The 23,212-nt window shown below is 49.0% G+C and overlaps 2 protein-coding genes across 4 annotated transcripts in view; one reads left to right on the top strand and one right to left on the bottom strand.

The window, feature by feature from the left end:
• The window catches only part of GON4L (gon-4 like), a 40,526-nt gene extending 27,767 nt beyond the window's left edge, over positions 1–12,759 (top strand). Inside the window, 15 exon segments of the mRNA XM_087705151.1 lie at positions 2–28; positions 2,403–2,594; positions 2,596–2,668; positions 3,519–3,700; positions 4,991–5,188; positions 5,745–5,888; positions 5,991–6,134; positions 6,317–6,436; positions 7,778–7,891; positions 8,618–8,807; positions 9,735–10,142; positions 10,145–10,242; positions 10,244–10,470; positions 11,435–11,537; positions 12,331–12,759. Of these exon segments, the coding sequence (XP_087561277.1) occupies positions 2–28; positions 2,403–2,594; positions 2,596–2,668; positions 3,519–3,700; positions 4,991–5,188; positions 5,745–5,888; positions 5,991–6,134; positions 6,317–6,436; positions 7,778–7,891; positions 8,618–8,807; positions 9,735–10,142; positions 10,145–10,242; positions 10,244–10,470; positions 11,435–11,537; positions 12,331–12,489 (2,379 nt within the window). The 3' untranslated portion in view covers positions 12,490–12,759.
• A 9-nt stretch (positions 12,760–12,768) lies between these two features.
• Positions 12,769–23,089, bottom strand: MSTO1 (misato mitochondrial distribution and morphology regulator 1). Of its 3 annotated transcripts, none has more exons than XM_087705149.1 (14): positions 22,853–23,089; positions 20,874–21,009; positions 20,611–20,680; positions 19,452–19,518; positions 19,162–19,216; positions 17,962–18,085; positions 17,732–17,849; positions 16,663–16,794; positions 16,349–16,501; positions 15,711–15,842; positions 14,672–14,856; positions 14,309–14,413; positions 14,073–14,185; positions 12,769–13,159 (listed from the first exon to the last, which is right to left on the bottom strand). In XM_087705149.1, exons 1-14 carry the CDS (start codon positions 22,931–22,933, stop codon positions 12,921–12,923), a joined length of 1,710 nt encoding a protein of 569 aa, XP_087561275.1. In that variant the 5' UTR covers positions 22,934–23,089; the 3' UTR covers positions 12,769–12,920. The 3 variants fall into 3 exon arrangements, with proteins under 3 accessions (XP_087561275.1, XP_087561276.1, XP_087561274.1); XM_087705150.1 differs by having other exon boundaries at positions 14,073–14,188; positions 19,168–19,216; positions 22,853–23,088; XM_087705148.1 differs by having other exon boundaries at positions 14,073–14,188; positions 22,853–23,087.
• Between the last annotated feature and the right edge of the window lie 123 nt (positions 23,090–23,212).

Raw genomic sequence — 23,212 nt, 5'->3', positions numbered from 1 at the left:
ATCGGTGCTCTCGGTGCCAGAACTACAGGTAAGACCAGGGGGGCTCACTGAATTGCCTTGACCCTTACCTTGGGTCTTTAAGAAGGGACTGGAATGGGATAAGGCTTCCTGCTTGAGCAGAGGGTTGGACTAGAAGACCTCCAAGGTCCCTTCCAGCTCTGTTATTCTGCTATTCCTTCCTACTTTTCTCCCTTCTCCCTTCCTTTCCTTCCTTTTTTCTCTCTCCTTTCTTCTTTCTTTATTTTTATCTTTTTCTGTCTCTCATTCCCTCCCTCTCGCCTTCCTTCCTTCCTTCCTTCCTTCCTTCCTTCCTTCCTTTTTCTCTCCTTTCTCTTCTTTCTTTCCCTCTTTTTACCTTTTTCTGTCTCTCATTCCCTCCCTCTCGCTTTCCTTCCTTCCTTCCTTTCCTTCCTTTTTCTCTCCTTTCTCTTCTTTCTTTCCCTCTTTTTACCTTTTTCTGTCTCTCATTCCCTCCCTCTCGCTTTCCTTCCTTCCTTCCTTCCTTTCCTTCCTTTTTCTCTCCTTTCTCTTCTTTCTTTCCCTCTTTTTACCTTTTTCTGTCTCTCATTCCTCCCTCTCGCTTTCCTTCCTTCCTTCCTTCCTTTCCTTCCTTTTTCTCTCCTTTCTCTTCTTTCTTTCCCTCTTTTACCTTTTTCTGTCTCTCATTCCCTCCCTCTCGCTTTCCTTCCTTCCTTCCTTCCTTTCCTTCCTTTTTCTCTCCTTTCTCTTCTTTCTTTCCCTCTTTTTACCTTTTTCTGTCTCTCATTCCCTCCCTCTCGCCTTCCTTCCTTCCTTCCTTCCTTCCTTCCTTTCCTTCCTTTTTCTCCCTTCTCTTTCTTTCTTTCCCTCTTTTTACCTTTTTCTGTCTCTCATTCCCTCCCTCATTGCTTTCCTTCCTTCCTTCCTTCCTTCCTTCCACATCACAGAAAGTTTTTAAGAAGAGATTGGACAGTCACTTGTTATAGGGTCTGCTGCTCAAGCAGAGGGTTGGACTAGAAGACCTCCAAGGTCCCTTCCAGCTCTGTTTATTTTGCTATTCCTTCCTTCCTTCCTTCTTTTCTCCTTCTTCCTTCCTTTCCTTCCTTTTTCTCTCTCTCCATTCTCTCTTCTTTCTTTCTCTCTTTTTATCTTTTTCTGTCTCTCATTCCCTCCCTCGCCTTCCTTCCTTCCTTCCTTTCCTTCCTTTTTCTCTCCTTTCTCTTCTTTCTTTCCCTCTTTTTACCTTTTTCTGTCTCTCATTCCCTCCCTCTCGCCTTCCTTCCTTCCTTCCTTTCCTTCCTTTTTCTCTCCTTTCTCTTCTTTCTTTCCCTCTTTTTACCTTTTTCTGTCTCTCATTCCCTCCCTCATTGCTTTCCTTCCTTCCTTCCTTCCTTCCTTCCACATCACAGAAAGTTTTTTAAGAAGAGATTGGACAGTCACTTGTTATAGGATCTGCTGCTCAAGCAGAGGGTTGGACTAGAAGACCTCCAAGGTCCCTTCCAGCTCTGTTATTCTGCTATTCCTTCCTTCTTTCTTTTCTCCTCCTTGCTTCCTTCAATTTCTCTCTCCTTTCTCTCTTCTTTCTTTCTATCTTTTTCTGTCTCTCATTCCCCTCTCTCGCCTGCCTTCCTTCCTTCTCTTCTTCTTCCTTTCCTTTCCTTTCTTTTCTCTCCTTTCTCTTTCTCTCTTTTTATCTGTTTCTCGCTCTCATTCCCTCCCTTTCGCCTTCCTTCCTTCCTTCCTTCCTTCCTTCCTTCCTTCCTTCCTTCCTTCCTTCCTTCCTTCCCCATCACTGAATGTTTTAAGAAGAGATTGAACAGCTACTTGGTATAGGGTCTCCTGCTCGAGTAGGGGGTTGGGCTAGAAGACCTCCAAGGTCCCTTCCAGCTCTGTTATTCTGATATCCTTCCTTTCTTCCTTTCCTTCTTTTCTCTCCTTTCTCTCTCTTTTTTATCTGTTTTTCTCATTCCCTCCTCGACTGCCTGCCTGCCTGCCTGCCTGCCTTCCTTCCTTCCTTCCTTCCTTCCTTCCTTCCTTCCTTCCTTCCTTCCTTCCTTCCTTCCTTCCTTCCTTCCTTCCTTCCTTCCTTCTAGTCCAGCAGGGAGGCTGGACTAGAAGACCTCCATGGTCCCTTCCAGCTCCGTTCCGATGGATAGATCTGGCCCCAATTGAGGGTCAAAACTTTTAATCGATCAGATCCTCAAAGCAAATCTACTCCCTTATGGAATGCTGCTCCTTCTTTCAGCCTATAAATCGATTTAATCGCAATACATTCTCTAGGTCAAAGGCAGTTTCATTTGTCATCGTTTTAATTTGGAGGGACAGATAAAGGGGCACAGGGCAAAGTGGGGAGGGACCTTGGATTGGCCCTGATCCAACAGGGTCCTGAATATGCTCTCTGGCGGGGGCCGGGGTGTCTTCAGGAGACCATGGAGAAATTGACCTGGCTGGCATCCGAGAGGCGGCTGAGCCAGGAAGGAGAATCGGAGGAGGAAAACTCGCAGGAAGAGAACTCGGAGCCGGAGGAGGAAGAGGAGGAGGAGGAAGAAGGGGAAGGAGAACCTCTGGAGAGCCGACAGAAGGAGGACGAAATGGCCGACGAGATTGTGGGCCCGGGGAGACGGGACGGCCTCTTCGCTCGCATCGACCTGCCCAGAGCCGACGGTGGAGGCCAGTAGCAGCCCTCCAGGTGAGCTTTCTTAAAATTTTCTTTCTTTCTTCTTTCTTTCTTTCTTCTTTCTTTCTTCTTTCTTTCTTTCTTTCTTTCTTTCTTTCTCTTTCTTTCTTCTTCCTTCCTTCCTTCCTTCCTTCCTTCCTTTCTGCTTCTGCTTCTGCTTCTGCTTCTCCTCCTTCTTTTTCACCTCCTCCCTCTCGTCTTCCTTTCCTCCTCCTCCTCCTAAACTCCAATCCCTTCTAGCACTGATGCTGTTACCTAGTTGGGTCATGAAACATCTGCAAGAAAGCAACCAAGCTCAGAGAGCAGCTAGGACCCCTCAGTCTTCCTCCTCTTCTTTCTTTCTTTTTCTTTCTCTTTCTTTCTTTCTTTCTTTCTTTCTTTCTTTCTTTCTTTTCTTTCTTTCTTTTCTTCTTTTCTCTTCTTCTTCTTCTTCTTCTTCTTCTTCTTCTTCTTCTTCTTCTTCTAATTCTAATTCTAATTCTAATTCTTCTTCTAATTCTAATTCTTCTTTTAATTCTTCTTCTTCTTCTTCTAATTCTAATTCTTCTTCTAATACTAATTCTAATTCTTCTTTTAATTCTTCTTCTTCTTCTTCTAATTCTAATTCTTCTTCTAATACTAATTCTAATTCTTCTTTTAATTCTTCTTCTTCTTCTCCTCCTCCTCCTCCTCCTCCTCCTCCTCCTCCTCCTCCTCCTCCTCCTCCTCCTCCTCCTCCTCCTCCTCCTCCTCCTTCCTCTTCTTCTCCTTCCTCCTTCTCCACCCACCACCACCAAGCTCTGGATGGAGTTAATGCATCGTGCCCGAGAGAACCATCCTCTCTCTATCTCTCATATCTTTCGCTCCGGCTGCCTTGTCTTAGGAGAGAACCCCAAAACTGCTGCCAAGAGCCGAGCGTCCCACCGAGCCCGGGCCAAGCGGGGCCGCGGCCGCACCAGCAAAGACGCCTCCAAGCTCCTCCTCCTTTACGATGACGACATCCTGGAGAGAGACCCCCTGCGCGAGCAGAAGGACTTCGCTTTCGCCCAGGCGTACCTGAACAGGGTAAGGAGAACGACGGCTCGAGCGGTTAGTTAGAAGGTTGGGTAGGGAGTGACTACCCTTGCATCCAAGAGCCGCCGTGGGAGTGGGTTGAGTTCTCATCCTTCACTCCAGCTCCTGCTAGGGGCGTGAAATCGAACGGGACCGAGTTCCCAACCGCTTGGCTTAACCATGGAAATTCCGCGCCCGATTGCAGTCATAACAATGTAACCATTGTTGATGTTGTGGCCCGCCAGCGGCCAGTAGAGCTGGCAGCAGAGTCAGACAGTGAGGAGGGTTGGGGAGGAACCTGGGCCAGTCCTGGAGTCTGGGGAGGGCTCGGATGAGGGCTCTGTGTCGGAGGCAGAGAGGGGCCAGGGCCGTCTGACAGTTATCAGCTGCCTTCGGAGTCAGACATCAGTGAGGCAGAGGAACAGCTGGAGCCTGTTCCCAGTGTGGGCGTGCGCAGAGCTGCCAGACAAAGGGAAGAGCTAAAGAACAGGGGTCGACTTGGGAGGAAGGCCACAGGTGGATGGTGAATGGCCCCTCCCAGAGGAAAGAAAAGAGGAGCGACAGGGAGTGGAGTTTGCAGGAGACCGCCTGCTGCCAATTACCTCCCAAAGACCCGTTAGATCTCACAGGGTTGGCCTCCTCCGGGTTCCGTCCACCAGCCAATGCCATCTGGCTACTACCCGGGGGAGGGCCTTCTCTGTAGCAGCTCCGGCCCTTTGGAACGAACTCCCCGCGGAGAACCGAACCCCTCACCTCTCTCCAGGCCTTCCGGAAAGCCGTCAAAACCTGGCTGTACCGGCAGGCCTGGGGTTGATGAGTTCCCCTCCCCTCTCGACTTGTATGGCTGTATGACTCTTGTGTATTTTAATTACGTGTATTGTGTTTGTATCCCCTTTTCCCCTGAGTTGTTCGCCGCCCTGAGTCCCTCCTGGAGACGGGCGGCATACAAATAAACCAAATACAAATACAATTCGGTCGTTAGATTCGTTTCAGGAGTGTGAATATCTGTCCGTAAATCTCAGAGACTCTGTCCCCCCCAGAGTCTTTCCTTGCACAGCACTTCATTTGGACAATATTTCCGTGGCAGCTTCCAAGCCAGATAAGTTCTGTGGTCATAAATACTCCTTTGAAAGACTGTTTGCCAGGCCTTGGCTGAAGGGGAAGGAGGGGAATTCACATTCGTTTCATAAAAGAGATTTTGTCGGGACCAGGAATCTGCTTCGTGCGTTTTTGGGAAGCCTCGGTCAGAACAAGGACTTACCTCCCCACCAACTAACACTAATTCTTGTTTTCACCCCACAGGTACGGGATGCCCTGCAGCTCGTTCCGGGCAAATACGAAGAATTCCTACGTAACATTTACGAATTTGAGAACAACCTGCAAAAGCAGACGGCCGTTGACCTCTACGCCCGGCTACGGGTCATCCTCCAAGATTGGCCTCAACTCTTGACCGATTTCGCCGCCTTCCTGTTGCCCGAGCAAGCGCTGGAGTGCGGGCTGGTGGGTCAGCTGGGGAAGTGGGGGGAGCTCAGCTTGGCAGCGGGGGAGGTTGAAGCTGGGGAGGGGGAGAGAGAGAGAACGCCTGGGATCCACACCTGGTCTCGGTCTACTTCAGGTAACCCTTGACTTAACAATGGTTCATTTAGTGGGTGGCAACTTATAGGGTAATGTGATTTATGACACAGACTGAGGGAAGGAACGGGGTAAAGTTCAGCCATAAATCAAACGAAGCAGAGGCTTGACTGTGAACAGATATTGCCTGATGGTGCTCCTAATAAATGACTGGTTTTGTATTGAAAACTTGACTCGATATTTATGAATCAATTAGGGCATTTTTAGGAAGCCTGACACAAAACCAATGGGGAAGCTGGATTCACTTAAGAGCCGTGTGACTAGTTTAACCAATGCAAGGGTTCGATTAACAACAAGCGGCAAGAAAATTTGCACCCCGGGGAACGAAACTCGCTTTAACGAATGTCTCGCTTTAGGGTTGTTTCGAGCAGATAAGAATATTAACAGTTTCTTTTCTTTTTTCTTTCCTTCTTTCTGCCACCAGTTTGAGGAGCAACAGGCCTTCGAGAAGAGCCGGACGTTTCTTCGGCGGTTGGAGATCTGCTTTGCCGAAAACCCGTCCCACCACCAGAAGATCATCAAGGTGCTGCAGAACTGTGCGGACTGCGTACCCCAAGAGATCATGGAAGTAAGAGGTTTTCTTCCCCACCCAAGTAACACCGTTCTCTCCCTACCGATGCTGTCGTTTGCTTGCTCGCTTGTTTTAACCCTCTCGAACATCTGGCTTTAGCTGAAGAACCAGATGTGGCAGCTGCTGAAAGGACACGATCACCTCCAGGACGAGTTCTCCGTCTTCTTCGATCACCTGCGCCCCTCGGCCAGCCGCCTGGGGGATTTCGAAGAAATCAATTGGACGGAGGAGAAGGAATACGAGGTGGGGGGGTCTCCTTCCTAAACCCCCTCCCCCCCCCCCCGGCCTGCCTCTTCTGGTCCTCCTGGGAAGGAGAATAGATTGGGACGGGTGTGGAGGTCGGGAGTTCTGTTCCTCCCGGCTGATGGGAGCGCGATCTGGAGCCCCCAGGAGGTAACCTGGCTCCTTTGCCCCTCTCCTCCCAGTTTGACGGGTTCGAGGAAGTCTCGCTGCCCGACATGGAGGAAGACGAGGAGCCCCCCAAAATCCACGCCGCCTCGAAGAACAAGAGACGGAAGGAGCTGGGGAGCCAGCATGCTGAGAAGGTGAAAATCCAGCCCCCCCTTTTTTTCCCCAAAGCCCCCAACATAGCAAGGAACGTTGCTTAGATGCCTTCACAGTTGGGAGTCCACGTCATCCTAGCTTTGAACCATGGGGGGGGGGGGAGAGGTTTTGGGTCTGGAAGAGTCTGTATGTCTTTTGGTGGCCCACCTGGGCTGGGTGTTGCCCTGAGCACCTTGTTCTCTACAGTCACAGTCTCACTGGCTGGGGAAGGCTGGGGGCAGGTAGGTAGGGATAGGTAGGTAGAGATGGATAGATAGATAGATAGATAGATAGATAGATAGATAGATAGATAGATAGATAGATATAGAAAGACAGACAGATGATATAGATAATAGATAAACATAATGATAGATAAACAGATAGATATGATAGATAGATAGATAGATAGATAGATGATAGATAGATAGATAGATAGATAGATAGATAGATAGATAGATAGATAGATAGATAGATAGATATAGATAGATAGATAGATATAGAAAGACAGACAGATGATATAGATGATAGATAAACATGATAGATAAACAAATAGATGATAAACACCTATGAGATGATAGATAGATAGATAGATAGATAGATATAGAAAGACAGATGATATAGATGATAGAAAAACAATGATAGATACAGATGATAGATAGATAAACATATGATAGATAGATAGATAGATGATAGATAGATAGATAGATAGATAGATAGATAGATAGATAGATGATAGATAGATAAAGATAGAAAGATGATATAGATAGATAAACATAATGATAGATAGATATGGTAGATAGATAGATATAAAAGGATTGAGAGAGAGATGATAGATATGTTAGATAGATAGACAGACAGAGAGATGATATAGATGATAGATAAACATAATGATAGATAAACAGATGATATATTGATAGATAAACAGATAGATGATAGATAGATAGATAGATAGATAGATAGATAGATAGATAGATGATAGATAGATAGATAGATATAGAAAGACAGACAGATGATATAGATAAACATAATGATAGATAGATAAACAGATAGATGATAGATATGATAGATAGATTAGAGATCTAAATTTCTTACATAAAAATAAATGGACATTTCTCATGGAAATTGCCTTTGCTACATGAGACTTTGCTTAGCGACTCTGTTGCCAGTCCTACTTCAGGATATCAAACAAGGACCACAGAGACACTTTTCATCAGACCCAAGCCCGCCATGAAGGGACGCATCCAAACCGGGTGGGAACGATGTGTCGGTCTTTCCCCCAGATATGTTGGCTTGATCGCCCCCCCTCCCCCATGTCTCATTTTGGACTCCGGGTCCCCTTTCAGGAGTCCGAGTGGCCGGAAGGGCAGAAGGACTGGTGCAGTTCCTGCCACGAGAACAGCGGAGACCCCCGGCTGAAGCGGAGCAAGCGGCGGAGCTGCGCCAACTGTAGCAGCAAGGTGAGGAGGGGATCCGGGGTCTCGGGGAAGGGGCTGAAGGGAGAGAAAAAAAACCAGCCCCTCTTAGAGGGTCCCCGAACAGGCCAAGTGGGAGAATTGGAACCTAGAACTCTCTGTCTCCTAGTGATTGGCCCAAAGTCACCCAGCTGGCTTTCATGCTTAAGGCGGGACTAGAACTCTCTGTCTCCTGGTGATTGGCCCAAAGTCACCCAGCTGACTTACATGCTTAAGGCGGGACTAGAACTCACTGTCTCCTGGTGATTGGCCCAAAGTCACTCAGCTGACTTTCATGCTTAAGGCGGGACTAGAACTCTCTGTCTCCTGGTGATTGGCCCAAAGTCACCCAGCTGACTTACATGCTTAAGGCGGGACTAGAACTCACTGTCTCCTGGTGATTGGCCCAAAGTCACCCAGTTGACTTTCATGTTTAAGGCTGGACTAGAACTCACTGTCTCCTGGTGATTGGCCCAAAGTCACCCAGCTGACTTTCATGCTTAAATCGGGACTAGAACTCTCTGTCTCCTGGTGATTGGCCCAAAGTCACCCAGCTGACTTTCATGCTTATGGTGGGACTAGAACTCTCTGTCTCCTAGTGATTGGCCCAAAGTCACCCAGCTGACTTTCATGCTTATGGTGGGACTAGAACTCCCAGTCTCCTGGTGATTGGCCCAAAGTTACCTAGCCACCCCCAGAAAGATTGACAGGCATCGTTTGGCCTTCCTGCAGGTGGGAGACCCCAAAGGCTCCAGAAACAAAGAGCCCGGCGAGTTTGCGGAGGGCCGTGCCCAACAGGAGCCCAGCCCTCGGCCGGAGGGGAAGGAGACCCCCGAGGGCAACGCGGAGAGGAGAGACGACGGGGAAGCCCTCCCTGGCAGGGTGAGGGCCGCCAGCCGGAAGGGAGACTCTGCCGGAGGAGGTGCGTCTGGGCGGGGCAGGGGGAGGAAGAAGAGCTGGTGGCATTGTGGGAGGGGTCTGCAGGAGGAGAGGCTGGCGTTTGGGTCAGAGGGGGGCTCTCCCATCAGATGCAAATGTCCCTTTGGGGGACATTCCCTTCCTTCCATCCCTCTTCCTTCCCTTTCTTTCCTCCTTCCCTTCTCTTCTCTCCCTCTTTCTTTCCTTTCCCTCTCCTTTCTTCCTTGTCTTATCTTTTCCTTCCCCCTTCCCTTCCCTCTCCTCTCTTCTCTCTCTTCCTTTCCTTTCCTCTCTCCTTCCTTCCCTTCCTTCCATCCCTCTTCCTTTCCTTTTCCTTCCTTGCCTATTTCTTCAATTCCTCCTTTCCCTCCCACCTCCCTCCCTCCATGTTTATTCCTTCCTTCCCACCCTCCCTCCTTCCTTCTTTCCATCCTCCTCCTTCCTTCCCTATTTCTTTGTTTCCTCCCTCCCTCCTTCCTTTCCTTCCCCATCCCCATTCTTCCTTCTTTCCATCCCCTCCTCCATATTTCTTTGTTCATAACTTCCCACTGAGCCGAGGTGGCGCAGTGGTTAGGTTGCAGTACTGCAGGCCACTTCAGCTGACTGTTATCTGCAGTTCAGCGGTTCTAATCTCACCGGCTCAAGGTTGACTCAGCCTTCCATCCTTCCGAGGTGGGTGAAATGAGGACCCAGACTGTGGGGACGATATGCTGACTCTGTAAACCGCTTAGAGAGGGCTGAAAGCCCTATGAAGCGGTATATAAGTCTAACTCCTATTGCTATTGCACTGTCCTTCCTTCCTTCCTTCATTTTATCCCTCCTCCTCTCCTTCCTCCCTTCCTTTCCTAGTTCAGCAAACTTGAAAACTGATTCACCCTCTTCCCGTCTCTCTCTCTCTCTCTCTTTCTATCTCTCTCTCTCTACCTCCCAGGTGCTCGTCTGGAAGGGAAAGTCCTTTCCTCCCGAGACCCCGCTCCCGAGGGCCTTCTCCCGCCAGCTGGCAAAACCGCAGAGTCCTCGCCTCCTGCTGCCCCTCCCTGCCCTTCAAACGGGGCCGACCCCGCCAAGAACCCACCTGCGGCTCCTCCGCCGCCCGCTAGGGTGGCCGTCCCCCCCAAACCGCCTCGCCTGAAAAGCAGCCTCTGCCCCACGGAGGGGAAGAGAGAGGCGGGACACGGCCCGCCCAGGAGTGGCGGGGAGGCCCCACCTGCCCCCAACCGCGACATTTCGGAGGCCGAAGGTCCCCCGAAACCAGCCAGGCCGGATCCGAATTCTCCATCCCTCCTCGGGACCGTTGCTTCTCGACCGAGTCTCAAGGAGCCGGGCGGCCAGTCGCCCTCGGGGACTACAAACCCAAACGCAGGGAATCGTCGTCCGGGCTCTCCAAAGACGTCCCTCTGAAGACTTTGGGGGCAAGCGACGGCCTGCAGCCCGAACTGGGAGATCTCCTCAAGCGGCGGCATTCAGGCCGCCCATCCAGCGGGAAGAGCCGCCGAGGAAGGGGACGTCCGTTCACACAAGGGAGAGGAGGGGCCAGCCGTGGCGGGTGTGGATCGCAGTGGGCCGGTTGCGGGAGACGACCCGCAGCCCAGGACCATCGAGCCCACGGTCTGTGCCAAGAACATCAAGGTCAGCTCGACGGGGGAGAAGGTGGTGTTATGGACCAGGTAGGCTCTCCTCCTTCCGTTCCTGGCGCTTTTTGGGGAGCAGAGAAGGGGGCTGGCTTCAAAATCCCCCCCCCCCGGTTTGCTTTGCTTCCCTGGTCTAAAGCCAGCAGCTCTTTTGGGGGGCTCCTGACAGACGTTAAGGGCTGTTGAAACCAAGGGGAGGATATCTGAATTTATTTTCAAATTTATTACGTCTCACCTTTGTAAATATTCAGTTGATTACAGTCATGTCTGCCTGTCTGTCATCTATCATCTGTTTGTCTGTGTCTATCTCTTTATGAATTATCTTCATCCATCCCTCCATCTCTATCTATCTCTATCTTTCTATCTATCTCTATCTGTATATCTTTTCTATCTATATCTATCAATCCATCATCTATCTATCCATCTATTTACATCTATCCATCCATCATCTATTTATCTCTTATAATCTATCTATCTACTGTATCTATCATCTATCCATCCATCCATCCATCCATCCATCCATCCATCCATCTACATCTTTCTGTCTATGTATTATCTACATCCAACCATCTATCTATCTCTATCTTTCTATCTCTATCTGTATCTCTTTTCTATCTATATCTATCTATCCATCCATCCATCATCTATCTATCCATCCATCTATTTACATCTATCCATCCATCATCTATTTATCTCTTATAATCTATTTATCATCTATCCATCCATCCATCCATCTACATGTCTGTCTGTCTATCTATCCATCCATCATCTATTTATCTCTTATAATCTATCACTCTATCTATCTATCTATCTATCTATCTATCTATCTATCTATCTATCTATCTATCTATCTATCTTTCAGTCTATTATACAAATAGAAACACTTTGTAAATATACAATTAAAAATTCTAGAATAAAGTACCAAATAACAGATAAAATCTGCGATAAAATTCAGTCTGGATGGGAGATGAACTCCGTCTAAATCCCGCTTCTCTTCCAGGGAGGCCGACCGTGTGATCCTGACCAGCTGCCAGGAGCGAGGGGCCGATCCACAGACCTTCAGCGCCGTCTCCGAACAGCTGGGCAACAAGACTCCAGAGGAGGTGGGCCTTCCTTCCCCTGGGACTCTCTTGGGACCCCACCCTCAATTGGCTCAAGTGTGCCTTTCGGGGGGGGGGCAAGCAGGGGGGGGCTCAATTGGCTCAAGTGTGCCTTTGGGGGGGGGGCAGCAGGGTGGTGAACCTTGGAAAAAGAACCAAAAACTTAAACTTTTAGCACAAACTTGGCAACTTTTAAGAATTCTGAGAGTTGAAATCCCTAAATTCTGTCTGAGGAATTCTGGGAGTTGAAGTCCCTCAATTCTGAGGAATTCTGGGAGTCGAAGTCCCTCTATTATGTCTGAGGAATTCTGGGAGTTGAAGTCCCTCAATTCTGAGGAATTCTGGGAGTTGAAGTACCTCAATTCTGAGGAATTCTGGGAGTCGAAGTCCCTCTATTCTGTCTGAGGAATTCTGGGAGTTGAAGTCCCTCTATTCTGACAGAGAAATTTGAAGTCCCTCAATTCTGTCTGAGGAATTCTGGGAGTCGAAGTCCCTCAATTCTGTCTGAGGAATTCTGGGAGTCGAAGTCCCTCTATTCTGACAGAGGAATTTGAAGTCCCTCAATTCTGTCTGAGGAATTCTGGGAGTCGAAGTCCCTCTATTCTGACAGAGAAATTTGAAGTCCCTCAATTCTGTCTGAGGAATTCTGGGAGTTGAAGTCCCTCAATTCTGTCTGAGGAATTCTGGGAGTCGAAATCCCTCAATTCTGCCTGAGGAATTCTGGGAGTTGAAGCCCACCCATCATCTTCCCAGTTGCCGAGAATCATCTGTTAATGGCTTCCCCCCCCCTTTTCAGGTGGCCCATCGCTTCCACGAACTCATGGCCTTGTTCCACACGGCCTGCGACGTCAGTTCGGACGACGAGGAAGACGGGATAAGCACCAGCCACACCGACCCGCTGTCCGACAAAGATCCCGCCCTCTCGGAGGACGAGCGGGAAGAACCGGGGTTTTAAGGATGTAGAGAAGAACTTTGAGGGGGGGGGAGGGTGCGTTTGACCCCCCCCCTTTGCTCCACGGCTCACTTGAGACACTTCCAGAGATTTGATGATTTTTTTAAAAATTCGCCCGCAGGAAGTGGGCTGTTTGGAGGGGAGAAACCCCCTCCCTTCTCTCTCTCAGATCTGTAAATATTTTTTTAAAAGTAGGAAATGTATAAATTGATGGGAAAGGGGGCAAATATTTATTGAGTGATCGTATTTTAAAGAATTAAAGCAGGACGTCGAGAGGCTGTGTCCTCCTTTTTAAACAAGAACCTTCCTTCCCCTCCCTCAAAAAACAGGCCAAAGGGAGACGTTCCTCGGCAAAGTTTTTTTTTTTTAATTTCTCTCGATTTCAAATCCGAGGCGGGAAGCGTCCGCCGCCTCGCGGCCTCCGGAAAAGCAGCTCAATCCGTATCGTCGTCGTCGTCCGAATTTTCATCCAGGCTGCTCTTCTTGTAGCAGAGGGACAGCGTCCGCAGCTCGTCCAGCGCCTCTCGGAAGTCCTCCATCTCCACCCCAGCGGAGAAGAAGCTCTCCCACCGCCGCAGGTCCGTTCCGTGCAGCTCTCGGTAGAAGTCACCCAGGGTTCGGTACAATCCCGCCGAGGACTGGAAGGCGGCTAACACAGGGATGCTTTCGACCTCTGTTAAGAGGAGAGAAAACCGCTGAGAGGTGGGATTTCTGGGCTCGGCCGAATCAGTAAGCAACAGGCCAGGATTCCGGCAGGATTCGGTACTGCCGATTGACCCTGCCTTCATTCCCCCCTGCCGCCGACACGGTTGACCATCATTGTAAAGACTCTGTATTTCTCAACCTTGGTAGATGTTTGGACTTCGATACCCAGAATTCCCCAGTCAGCAGGAGGGCCACTTCTCTTAAAAAACAGGCTGCCTAGGGAATTCTGGGTATTGAAGTCTAAATATCTTGCTGGCTGGAGAATTCTGGGAGTCGAAGTCCCCCCATTTTAAATTATGCTGGCTGGGGAATTCTGGGAGTCGAAGTCCCCCCCATCTTAAATTATGCTGGCTGGGGAATTCTGGGAGTCGAAGTCCCCCCATTTTAAATTATGCTGACTGGGGAATTCTGGGAGTTGAAGTCCCCCCATCTTAAATTATGCTGGCTGGGGAATTCTGGGAGTCGAAGTCCCCCCATCTTAAATTATGCTGGCTGGGGAATTCTGGGAGTCGAAGTCCCCCCATTTTAAATTATGCTGACTGGGGAATTCTGGGAGTTGAAGTCCCCCCATCTTAAATTATGCTGGCTGGGGAATTCTGGGAGTCGAAGTCCCCCCATCTTAAATTATGCTGGCTGGGGAATTCTGGGAGTCGAAGTCCCCCCATTTTAAATTATGCTGACTGGGGAATTCTGGGAGTCAAAGTCCACCCATATTAAATTATGCTGGCTGGGGAATTCTGGGAGTGTTAAGTCCACCTTTTTTTTTTAATTGTCAAGGTTAAAAATATTGCTCCTGCTGAAACTCTTTGGTACCCAAACAACCGTAACAACTAAGGGCAGGCAATTCCTAAGTCATACTGTGTGTCCGTGTCGGTTCTTACTTGCTGGGCTATACAGCGGCTTCTCCGACAGGAATCCGTACTTGTTCAGGAACGGCGCGAAAAACTGGGGGTAGGGAGCCAAAATCTTGCAGGGCCCTTGCAGCAAAAGCAAACTGCTGTTGGGGAAAAAAACAGGGAGGTTTGAAGGGGAATGTTCTCTCTCCCCCACCCCCCCTTGCCGCCATCATCCCCTCTCCTCCTCCTTTTCTCCTCGCCCAGCTGGCCGGACCACCCACCTCAGCGTCCGAGGGAAGACAGTGTGTAAGTAGCGGGCCAGCACTTCCTGGCCGGTCTCGCACATGTGAAGGACGGACTTGGGTTCAGTTCCTGGAGAGGCGTTGCTGGAAGGGAAATAAGAAGGGTGGCCCCTCAATTTACAACGGGGGGGGGGGCAGGGCTGGATCGTGAAGAGACCCCGGGAGCAACTTGATTTTTTAAATTTGGTTGCTATATCTCCAATCGCCCAAGAGGCCACAAAAAATCTGATTATTTTTTCCAATTGGGTCTGTTTCACACCCTCCTGAGCAGCCCAAACGTCTAACCCCGTGTCTGTGTACAGACCCTGTAAGAGGGTGCATGCAAACCACGCGCAGACCCACCTCACTTGCTGCTGTTTGCTGATCCCTCGCAACACAACCGACTGAGCAAAGCAGCCGGCATCTCTTCGGTTGCCGCCAGACGACAACGGACACCACGCCGTGCTGGGTTGTTGGTTGTACAATGCTTCAGGAAGGGACTGGTCTTCCGCCATGGAGAAGGGCATGGCGACCGAGGCCTCTGCAACCTGGGGAAGAGAAACGTGTGTGTGTGAGGATGTCTCTTTTTCGGGGGGTCTGATCCTCGGAGTTTTAGCCCCTGGTGGTTCCCCCGAAAACCAAGATCTAACCAGGACTATCTAGGTTACAACCTGATCTGAAGAAAATAGGGAGGGTTTCCGAGTACAGTTGACTTACGACAGTTCGTTTAGTGACCGTTGGAAGTTGGAACGGCACAGAAAAAAGGGACAGCACAGTTTATTTCACATTCAACAAAACGTTCAAAAGTTATATTTTTGTAGTCAATTGACCAAGCTCATCTAAATGATATTAAAGTGACCACAATATCTTTGTGATCCCCCAAGGGATCACTATTCCTCGTGTTTGGAAAACGGAAAGTTGACAAATCTGACGCGCCCTTAAAAAGGTCATCCTCGCCTTAACGACCATTTATTATCTTTTGTTTCTTCATCAAATTTGACGGCTGCCCGTCCTAACCCTGAGGTAATTCTTGGCGGCTTTACGGTTTAGAGACTCTTCAAAGTTACAAGAGCATTGAAATAAGAGACTTATGACCATTTTTTCACACTTACGACCGTCCCCGCGCAGTCACGTGATTGTAATTCAGACGCTCGGCAAACGGCTCATTTACAACAGTCGGAGTTTCCTGGCGTCACATGGTCCCATTTTATGAGCTTCCGACTAGCAGAGTTACTGAGGTAATCCTGATTCACTTAACGACCGGGTGACTCACATAACAACCAGAATAGTTCATTTAACGATGGCAAGAAATCGTAAAATGGAGGCAAAACTCAATCAAGGTTGCTCGCTTAGGAAGATAAATGTTGGGTTCGTTGTGGTCACAAGTCGAGGACAACTGTACCTTCCTTCCGGAAAAATTCAGGGTTTCGGTCAGGTTGGAGATGGTCATGTCCGACGTCTGGAGCCGGTAGGGGATGGTCAGCGTGTCCAGGGCGGTGGCGAGAATGGCGCTCGTCTGATAATCTAGAGATGGCTAGACGGAATTTATAAAAATGATTTAAAAAGAGATATTTTAACAAAATTCTATTCGGGATGGTTTTAACTGTAGGTAATCCTCGACTTTTGACCATATTTGAGATCAGCCTTTCTGTGGCTAAGCAAGACGCTATCGAAATCTGGACGCTTGGCAACTCTGCTTCCTTTTTATGACAGCGGCCGCTTCCCGCGGTCCCTGGGGTTTCGTTTTTGTGACCTTCCGACTAGCGGAAAGTCAAACGGGGATGGTTTGGATTTGCTTTACCACCCGGCAGGGATTTGCTTAACAACGATGGCCAAGGAAACAGAGCAAAAGGCACGAAGTCTCGCTTAGCCACGGAAAATTTGGACTCGGCGGCGGTCGTACGGCCGAGGACTGCTTGTGCCCAGAACTCTGCAAGCAGGATCGAGAAGAGGAAGGGAGGTGCCCAGTCCAGAATCCTTGAGGGGGATCTCCCTGTAAATTCCACCCCACCCTCGTTCTGCGGCCCCAAAGGGACTCACCTCGTAGTGGAGGTACGGCAGGGCCACTGGGCTGCCCGTTTTGAGCCCCAGACTTCCGTTGAGCGACAAGGGGCAGAAGAGGGAACTCTGGCTGGACAGACGGACGATGCCCAAAACCGTGTTCATCAGCCGGTAGAAATTCCGATGGGGGAGCTGCTGGGAAGGGAGAAAAGGCTGGTCCCCTAATGCGCATTTGCAAGAGGTTATTCGACGGCGGCCACCAACTTTGTGTCCCCCCCTTCCTCCCGCGAACCCCTCTCCCCCATAAACGAACAATGAGATGAGTTATCCGACAACGTGAATTCCCCACTCACACTGGATTGAAGGACAGGCGTCAGCCCGCACGTCAAGATGCCTTTCCCCGCGTATTCATCCTGAAGCAGCTCCACTACCTTGGACCCGACGCCCGAGAAGCCGTTGTGGAGGTCGCAGAGCAGCTGAAAGCCCTGGAGGAGGAGGAGGAGGAGGAGGAGGAGGAGAAAAATTGGGGTGGGGGGGGTTGTGATTTTTGCGGACTTCCTGGAGAGCTTTTCCAAATGGGGCGGATTGAGAAAAGGTGGCAAATATGGACCCAAAAAATCTGGGTTCAGCACCAGGCGGCCTGGAATGCAGGAGAAAGACCTGGGGTAGGTCTTCGAAAGGTTGCTGAACTACAATTCCCAGCGTGCCAAGCTGGCAGTGCCTTGTGAGAACTGGGTTTTAGAAACCCCCAGGAAAGTCCCAAGGTTTCCCCCAGCGCCTTGTAGCAAGGGGGTCTCCAAACTTGACAACTTTAAGACTTGTGGACTTCCAACTCCCAGAATTCCCCCAACTGGCCATGTCAGTAAGGCAGGACTACAACTCCCCGTCTCCTGGTGATGGGCTCAAAGTCACCCAGCCGGCTCTCATGCCTAAGGCAGGACTACAACTCCCAGTCTCCTGGTGATGGGCTCAAAGTCAGCCAGCCGGCTTTCTTGCCTAAGGCAGGACTAGAACTCCCAGTCTCCTGGTGATGGGCTCAAAGTCACCAAGCTGGCTTTCATGCCTAAGGCAGGACTAGAACTCCCCGTCTCCTGGTGATGGGCTCAAAGTCACCCAGCCGGCTTTCATGCCCAACGCAGGACTAGAACTCCCAGTCTCCTGGTGATGGTCTCAAAGTCACCCAGCCGGCTTTCATGCCTAAGGCAGGACTAGAACTCCCCGTCTCCTGGTGATGGGCTCAAAGTCACCCAGCCGGCTTTCATGCCTAAGGCAGGACTAGAACTCCCAGTCTCCCGGTGATTGGCCTCAAATCAACCCGTGCTGTGGAATTCAAGTCCACAAGTCTTAAAAGTTGCCACGTTTGGGGACCCCCTCCTTTACATCCACAGGGGGACCAGATCCCGTGGCGGGCGGATTACTTACTTGCAAGTAATCACACTCTTCCACGTAGAAGTGCAGCCGATCCTCGAGTTCCTCCAGGTAGCGCCCGGCCTGGAGGAGTTTTTCTCCTTGTCCGAACGCCTCCAGGCGGTTGGATTCCCTGCAATGGGGCGGGAAGCCAAATTCGGGCTGGTCCTCGTTGGGAGGATTCTTTCCCCCCCCTCCAAAAATTGGGAAAACTGCCCCCACCACCGCCAGGACCCCCAACTCACTCCTCGCGATTGTATTCATGGATGGTCAGGATGCTCCGCGGGTGGAGATTGGTACGGAGGAAGTCTGACCAAGCGGGCGCACTGTTCTCTGACGCGAGCGGCTGGGCGAGCTGCTTTGGCTTTCCTGGGAAAAGACACCACCAGGAGATGCACGGGCCATATTTTAACCTGGCGATGAGGGGACCGAGCTCTCCAGCTTGTGGGGCTACGGCTGACAAGCCAGATTTCTCCAAAGCCCCTCTGCTAAAAAAAACCCCAGCTTTTACACTAATACCAAATCTAACCTAGGGGCCTGCACACTTGGCCCTTTGAAACCTGGTGGACTTCAACTCCCAGAGTTCTGCTGGCTGGGGAATTCTGGGAGTTGAAGTCCCACCAGGCTCCAAATGGCCATGTCTGGAGATCCCCCTGATCCAAAAGGAGGAAGGTGACTGAACAATCAAAGGGATCAAACCAAGGTTTCACCCACCATTACACCAGGATTGTTAGCCGGCGGTAAGATGGCAGCCAATAAATTTTAGCATAGCCTAAGACAGCAAAAACTAAACTAAAAACTAAGTAAAGTGAACTAAAATTATTTAACTTAAATTTATAATTAAAATAAAAGTAAAATAAAAGTAAAATTAAAATAAAAGTAAAATTAAAATTAAATTAAAAAGTAAAATTAAAGTGAAATTAAAGTAAAAGTAAAGTAAAAGTAAAATTAAAGTAAAAGTAAAATTAAAGTAAAAGTAAAAGTAAAAGTAAAATTAAAGTAAAAGTAAAATTAAAGTAAAAGTAAAATTAAAGTAAAAGTAAAATTAAAGTAAAAGTAAAATTAAAGTAAAAGTAAAATTAAAGTAAAAGTAAAATTAAAGTAAAATTAAAATAAAAGTAAAATTAAAATAAAAGTAAAATTAAAATAAAATTCAAAAGTAAAATTAAAGTAAAATCAAAATAAAATTCAAAAATAAAATTAAAATAAAATAAAAGTAAAATTAAAAGTAAAAGTAAAATTAAAGTAAAATTAAAATAAAAGTAATATTAAAATAAAAGTAAAATTAAAATAAAAGTAAAATTAAAATGAAAGTAAAATAAACGTAAAATTAAAATAAAAGTAAAATTAAAAGTAAAAGTAAACTTAATAAAAATGAAAAGGACATAAAATAGAATGGAATATAAAAGTAAAATAAAATGCACCACACACACACAGAGACAGACCTTTACCACCAGGGAGGCTCTTGGAGGCAAAATCCCCATTGGAAAACCGGTCGCCCTGAAATAAGAAAGAAAAAAAAATCAGACCTCTGGTCCCAGTTTATCCATCCCCAAGACCAAGGTGGCATTCCAAGAGGAGGGGAAGGGGAGGAGGAGGATTTACCCCACGGTTCTTAAGCTTTTGCTCCGTTTAATACACACACACACATACACACACTCACTCTAGCTGGATACCCGTGCTTCGCTACGAAGCCATTCTTAGAAATTGGGGAGGGAGAAAGAGGGAGGCTCACCTCCGGCTGGTCAAAAACGGTCCTGGGAGGCAATGGGTCTTGCTGGTGCGTTGTGAGGTTCCCCTTCCTGCAAGGAGAAGATCCATGAACCCGGACAGGAGAGAGAGATTGTCCTCGGCTTACAACCACGAGCATTTCCGTGAAGGAAAACACTTGTTTTTTTAAACTCAAGCCTGGTTTTCAACACCCTCCTTTTGCCTCGGCTTGTCAAGCCCAGAAAGCAGTTGTTCAATGAATGACACAATTGCTAAACGGGAAGAGGAGGAAGAAGAAGAGAAGAGGAGGAGGAGGAAGAAGAGGAGGAGGAGGAAGAGAAGAAGAAGAAGGAGGAGGAGAAGAAGAAGACACTTCTTAGCAAGGAGGAGGAGGAGGAGGGGAAGAAGAAGAAGAAAAAGAGAAGGAGGAGGAAGGGTGAGGAAGAGGAGGAGAAAGAAGAAATAGAAGAAGAAGAAGAAGAAGAAGAAGAAGAAGAAGAAGAAGAAGAAGAAGAAGAAGAAGAAGAAGAAGAAGAAGAAGAAGAAGAAGAAGAAGAAGAAATGTAAAAAACGATGCCCATTGTCATTGGGGCACTTGGTACCATGTCCAAGAATTTTACATCAAGAAATTGCATCTTCCTGCAATAACACCAGCGGAACTGCAAAAAAACTGCGCTACTCAGAACATCTTATATTTTAAGAAGGTCCCTGGTTGATACCTAGGGACGCTGGCAGCAAACCGTATCAACCATTAGCACCAGTCACTGGTATTTGTGATGCATTTCTGAATGTTCAGCTGGCTGAGTTTCATGTTTAATGAATAAAGTGTGTAATCAAATCATCATCATCTTAAGAAGGTCCTTGGTTGACACCTAGGACGCTGGCAGCAAACCATCAGTGGTATTTGTGACGCATCTTTAAATGTTCAGTTGACTTGAGTTTTATTTTTAATGAATAAAAGAGATGATAATAATAACAACAACAACAACAAACAGCTAAGAAAACCGATAACAAATATAATCCAGTTCAATTACACAGCAAAATTCAACCGGCATTCAAAATGTTTTACGATGGTAGAGTAACCCCAGGCTTGAGGTCGGCTGCAGAGAAATGTAAGCGATAAATAAATCCCAAAGGAAACTGACTCACTGCTCTTAGTAAAAAAAAGAAATATACCCACTCACCATGCAATAGGGGTGTTTGTTTTCGGCTCTTCATACAGGTATCCTTCCTGTCTCAAAGCGGCGAGACTTTCTGTCCAGAAATAAAACAAGGTTTTTTTAAGAGACCCTTTTGGGCTGAAAGACAGATGGGCTTCGACTGGCGACTCCCATCGGCGACCAAACGTTTACGCCGTTAAGGGAGGCAAGTCCTTTACGTGGGCGGATCTGACCCGCCAGGCGTGCGTGCTTCTCCCCCGAATTCACGACTCTCTTTGGAGTCTCACCTTTGAGGTCCATAACGATGAGGCGGGGGGTAAACGTCTCGCGACCCTGCATGGTTCTCCCCGCTCGGAACAGGACATCGTGCTGAAGGGCTTCGTCTAAGTCGGGAGGCGTGGAATTGGATGAGAACGAAGCTTCCTAGAAGGCAGGAATTAAAACGGTTGATAGACTTGACGAAGGTGTGTAGGGTCCCCAACGGGGGGGTCGGGCTAGAGCAGGGGTCCCCAACCTTTCGGACTTCAGGGGCCACTAAATTCCTAATTTTTAATCCTGCGGACCGCTAATATGATCTGCCTAATGACCGGCTGGATGGGCGTGGCTGGGTGGTCATGTGACTGGGGGCGTGGCCAACTCAATGTCACTCATGTCGAGTGGCGCCTCGCTGGCCTCTACTCGCCCCTCCCAGCCCTTCCTCGCCTGCCCGCCCGGGGCTCCTTAGGGCCCCAACAGGAAGCAGTTGCTGGAGCTAAGCAGCCCCCAGGAGAAAGAGTTGGCAAAACAGCTCAGTTCAAATTGGATCTGGCTGAGAAGGAGGCTCAGCAGAAGCACCTCACTGAGGACTAGGAGCATGGGCTTTCCAAGCAGAGGGAAGACCGGTGGGGGTGCAAGGCCAGGTGCCGGCGCCTGGAGGCTCAGCGGGCTGAGATGGTCAGCCAGTTCCAGGCCGTGATGCAGTCCCACTGGAACGAGGCCCTCCGGCTCTTCCCCACCAGCGGTGCTTCCCTCCAGCCTTTGCCCAAAGCCCCCCACCAGGAGGCCGAAGCAGACCCCAAGTGGGAATTTCTGCCCCCCTCTGAAAGACCCCACAGGGGGAGACTCTCTGCAGCAGCACATATCCAGCCTAGGGGCCGTAGTTTGAGGACCCCTGATTGAGTGCAATATAAAAAATGCAAATAATTTTTCTGCGGACCACCAACATTTTCTCACTGACCACCAAGGTCCCTTCCAATCTTAATGTTCTAAAACGGAAGGCTAAGAAGTGAACAAAACCGAAGAAATCCCCATCGGAGCAGTTTAGAATCCCAGTCACGTTTCTGATTTGTGAATTCAGCAAGTAATTCTCGACTTACGAGTTTGCTTAGGACGTCGCTGAAAAAAGTGACTTATAGGAGTTTTTCCACACTCACAACCGTTCCAGGATCTCCCCTCCCTCCCAATGACCAAAATCCAGATCCTGAGCAACTGATTTGCATTTTATAAGGATTGCAATCCCTTTTTGCAAGCTTCTGACAAGCAAAGGCAACAAGGAAGCCAAATTCTCTTTAACCACTGCAGTGATTCACTAAACAAGTGTGGCTAAGCTAGCAAGGTAGTAAAACGGGACAAAATTTGCTTTTAAGGACTTGTCTCGTTTAGCCACAGACATCTGGGGCTCAATTCTGGTCGTTAAGTCGAGGACTACCCGTAGGCCATTGCACCCCAAATCTAGCACGCTGGGGATGGAGTCATTTTTTAAAAAACAGATTAACAGAGTTGGAAGGGATCTTGTAGGTCATCTAGTCTGACCCCCACCCCAAAAACTGTGGGTGATCCAAGTGCAAAAAAATCCAGCAGGATCTTGGGGTGGGGGGGGGGAGAGACAGGAAGCCACCTATGCAGCAGCCACCTGGGTTTTTGCAGCCCTATTTATCCTGGCCCTGCTCAGGGTGGCCTACCTTGCAGGGGTGTTAGGAGGATAAAAGCATGACGGGCTGGGGAGGGGGGGAAATAAAGCAAAGCCATGTATGCCCCTTTAAATGAATTGGTGGGAGAGATGGATTCTCGTGCACGTGCAAATATGTGCAAACACGTGTGAGTGTAAACACACGTGCTGATGAGGCAGGTGAAGGCGGAAATGCACAAGCCCCGCCCTTCCTGCGTGGCTCCGGTCCAATCAGGCGCTTCCCCTGGAATGACGCCATCAACACAGGCTTTCTCCCTATACACACCTGGCCCCGTCGGCGCATGCGCGCTCCGTCTCGCGCTTTCCCCTATGCCTCACCTGAAGGCCCCACCAGTGAGCGCCCACGCTCCCCGCGTAGTGGCCCAGCTGAAGCGTCACCACCTCGCGGACCCCAGACATTCCCCCTCCGTTCTCGAGTCGGTGCTCCGGCTACGGAGGGAGAGACATAGGCAAGGCCGCCCGTTGAAGAAGGTGAGGAAGGGTTAGGTGTTTACAATAATAATAAAAAAATCCAGTCTGCGCAGGCGCGAGTTGCCGGTGTTAGGCGCTGTCCGTCGCGCGCGAGTCAAGGGGTGCCGTGTTTTCATTGGCTCTCGCCGTCCACCAATCGGTAGGGAGCCGCCCACGGCCTCACTCCCATCCTCTCTACCTCCCTTTAGACCTGCAACCTTATTGGTG

The sequence above is a fragment of the Thamnophis sirtalis genome, unplaced genomic scaffold (assembly GCF_051295495.1).
Source record: "Thamnophis sirtalis isolate CommonGarterSnake01/CBP01778 unplaced genomic scaffold, rThaSir2_p1.2 scaffold_2, whole genome shotgun sequence".
Lineage (NCBI taxonomy): Eukaryota > Metazoa > Chordata > Lepidosauria > Squamata > Natricidae > Thamnophis > Thamnophis sirtalis.
The sequence above is the reverse complement of the archived record's forward strand: the minus strand, read 5'-3'. Positions and strand labels throughout refer to the sequence as shown.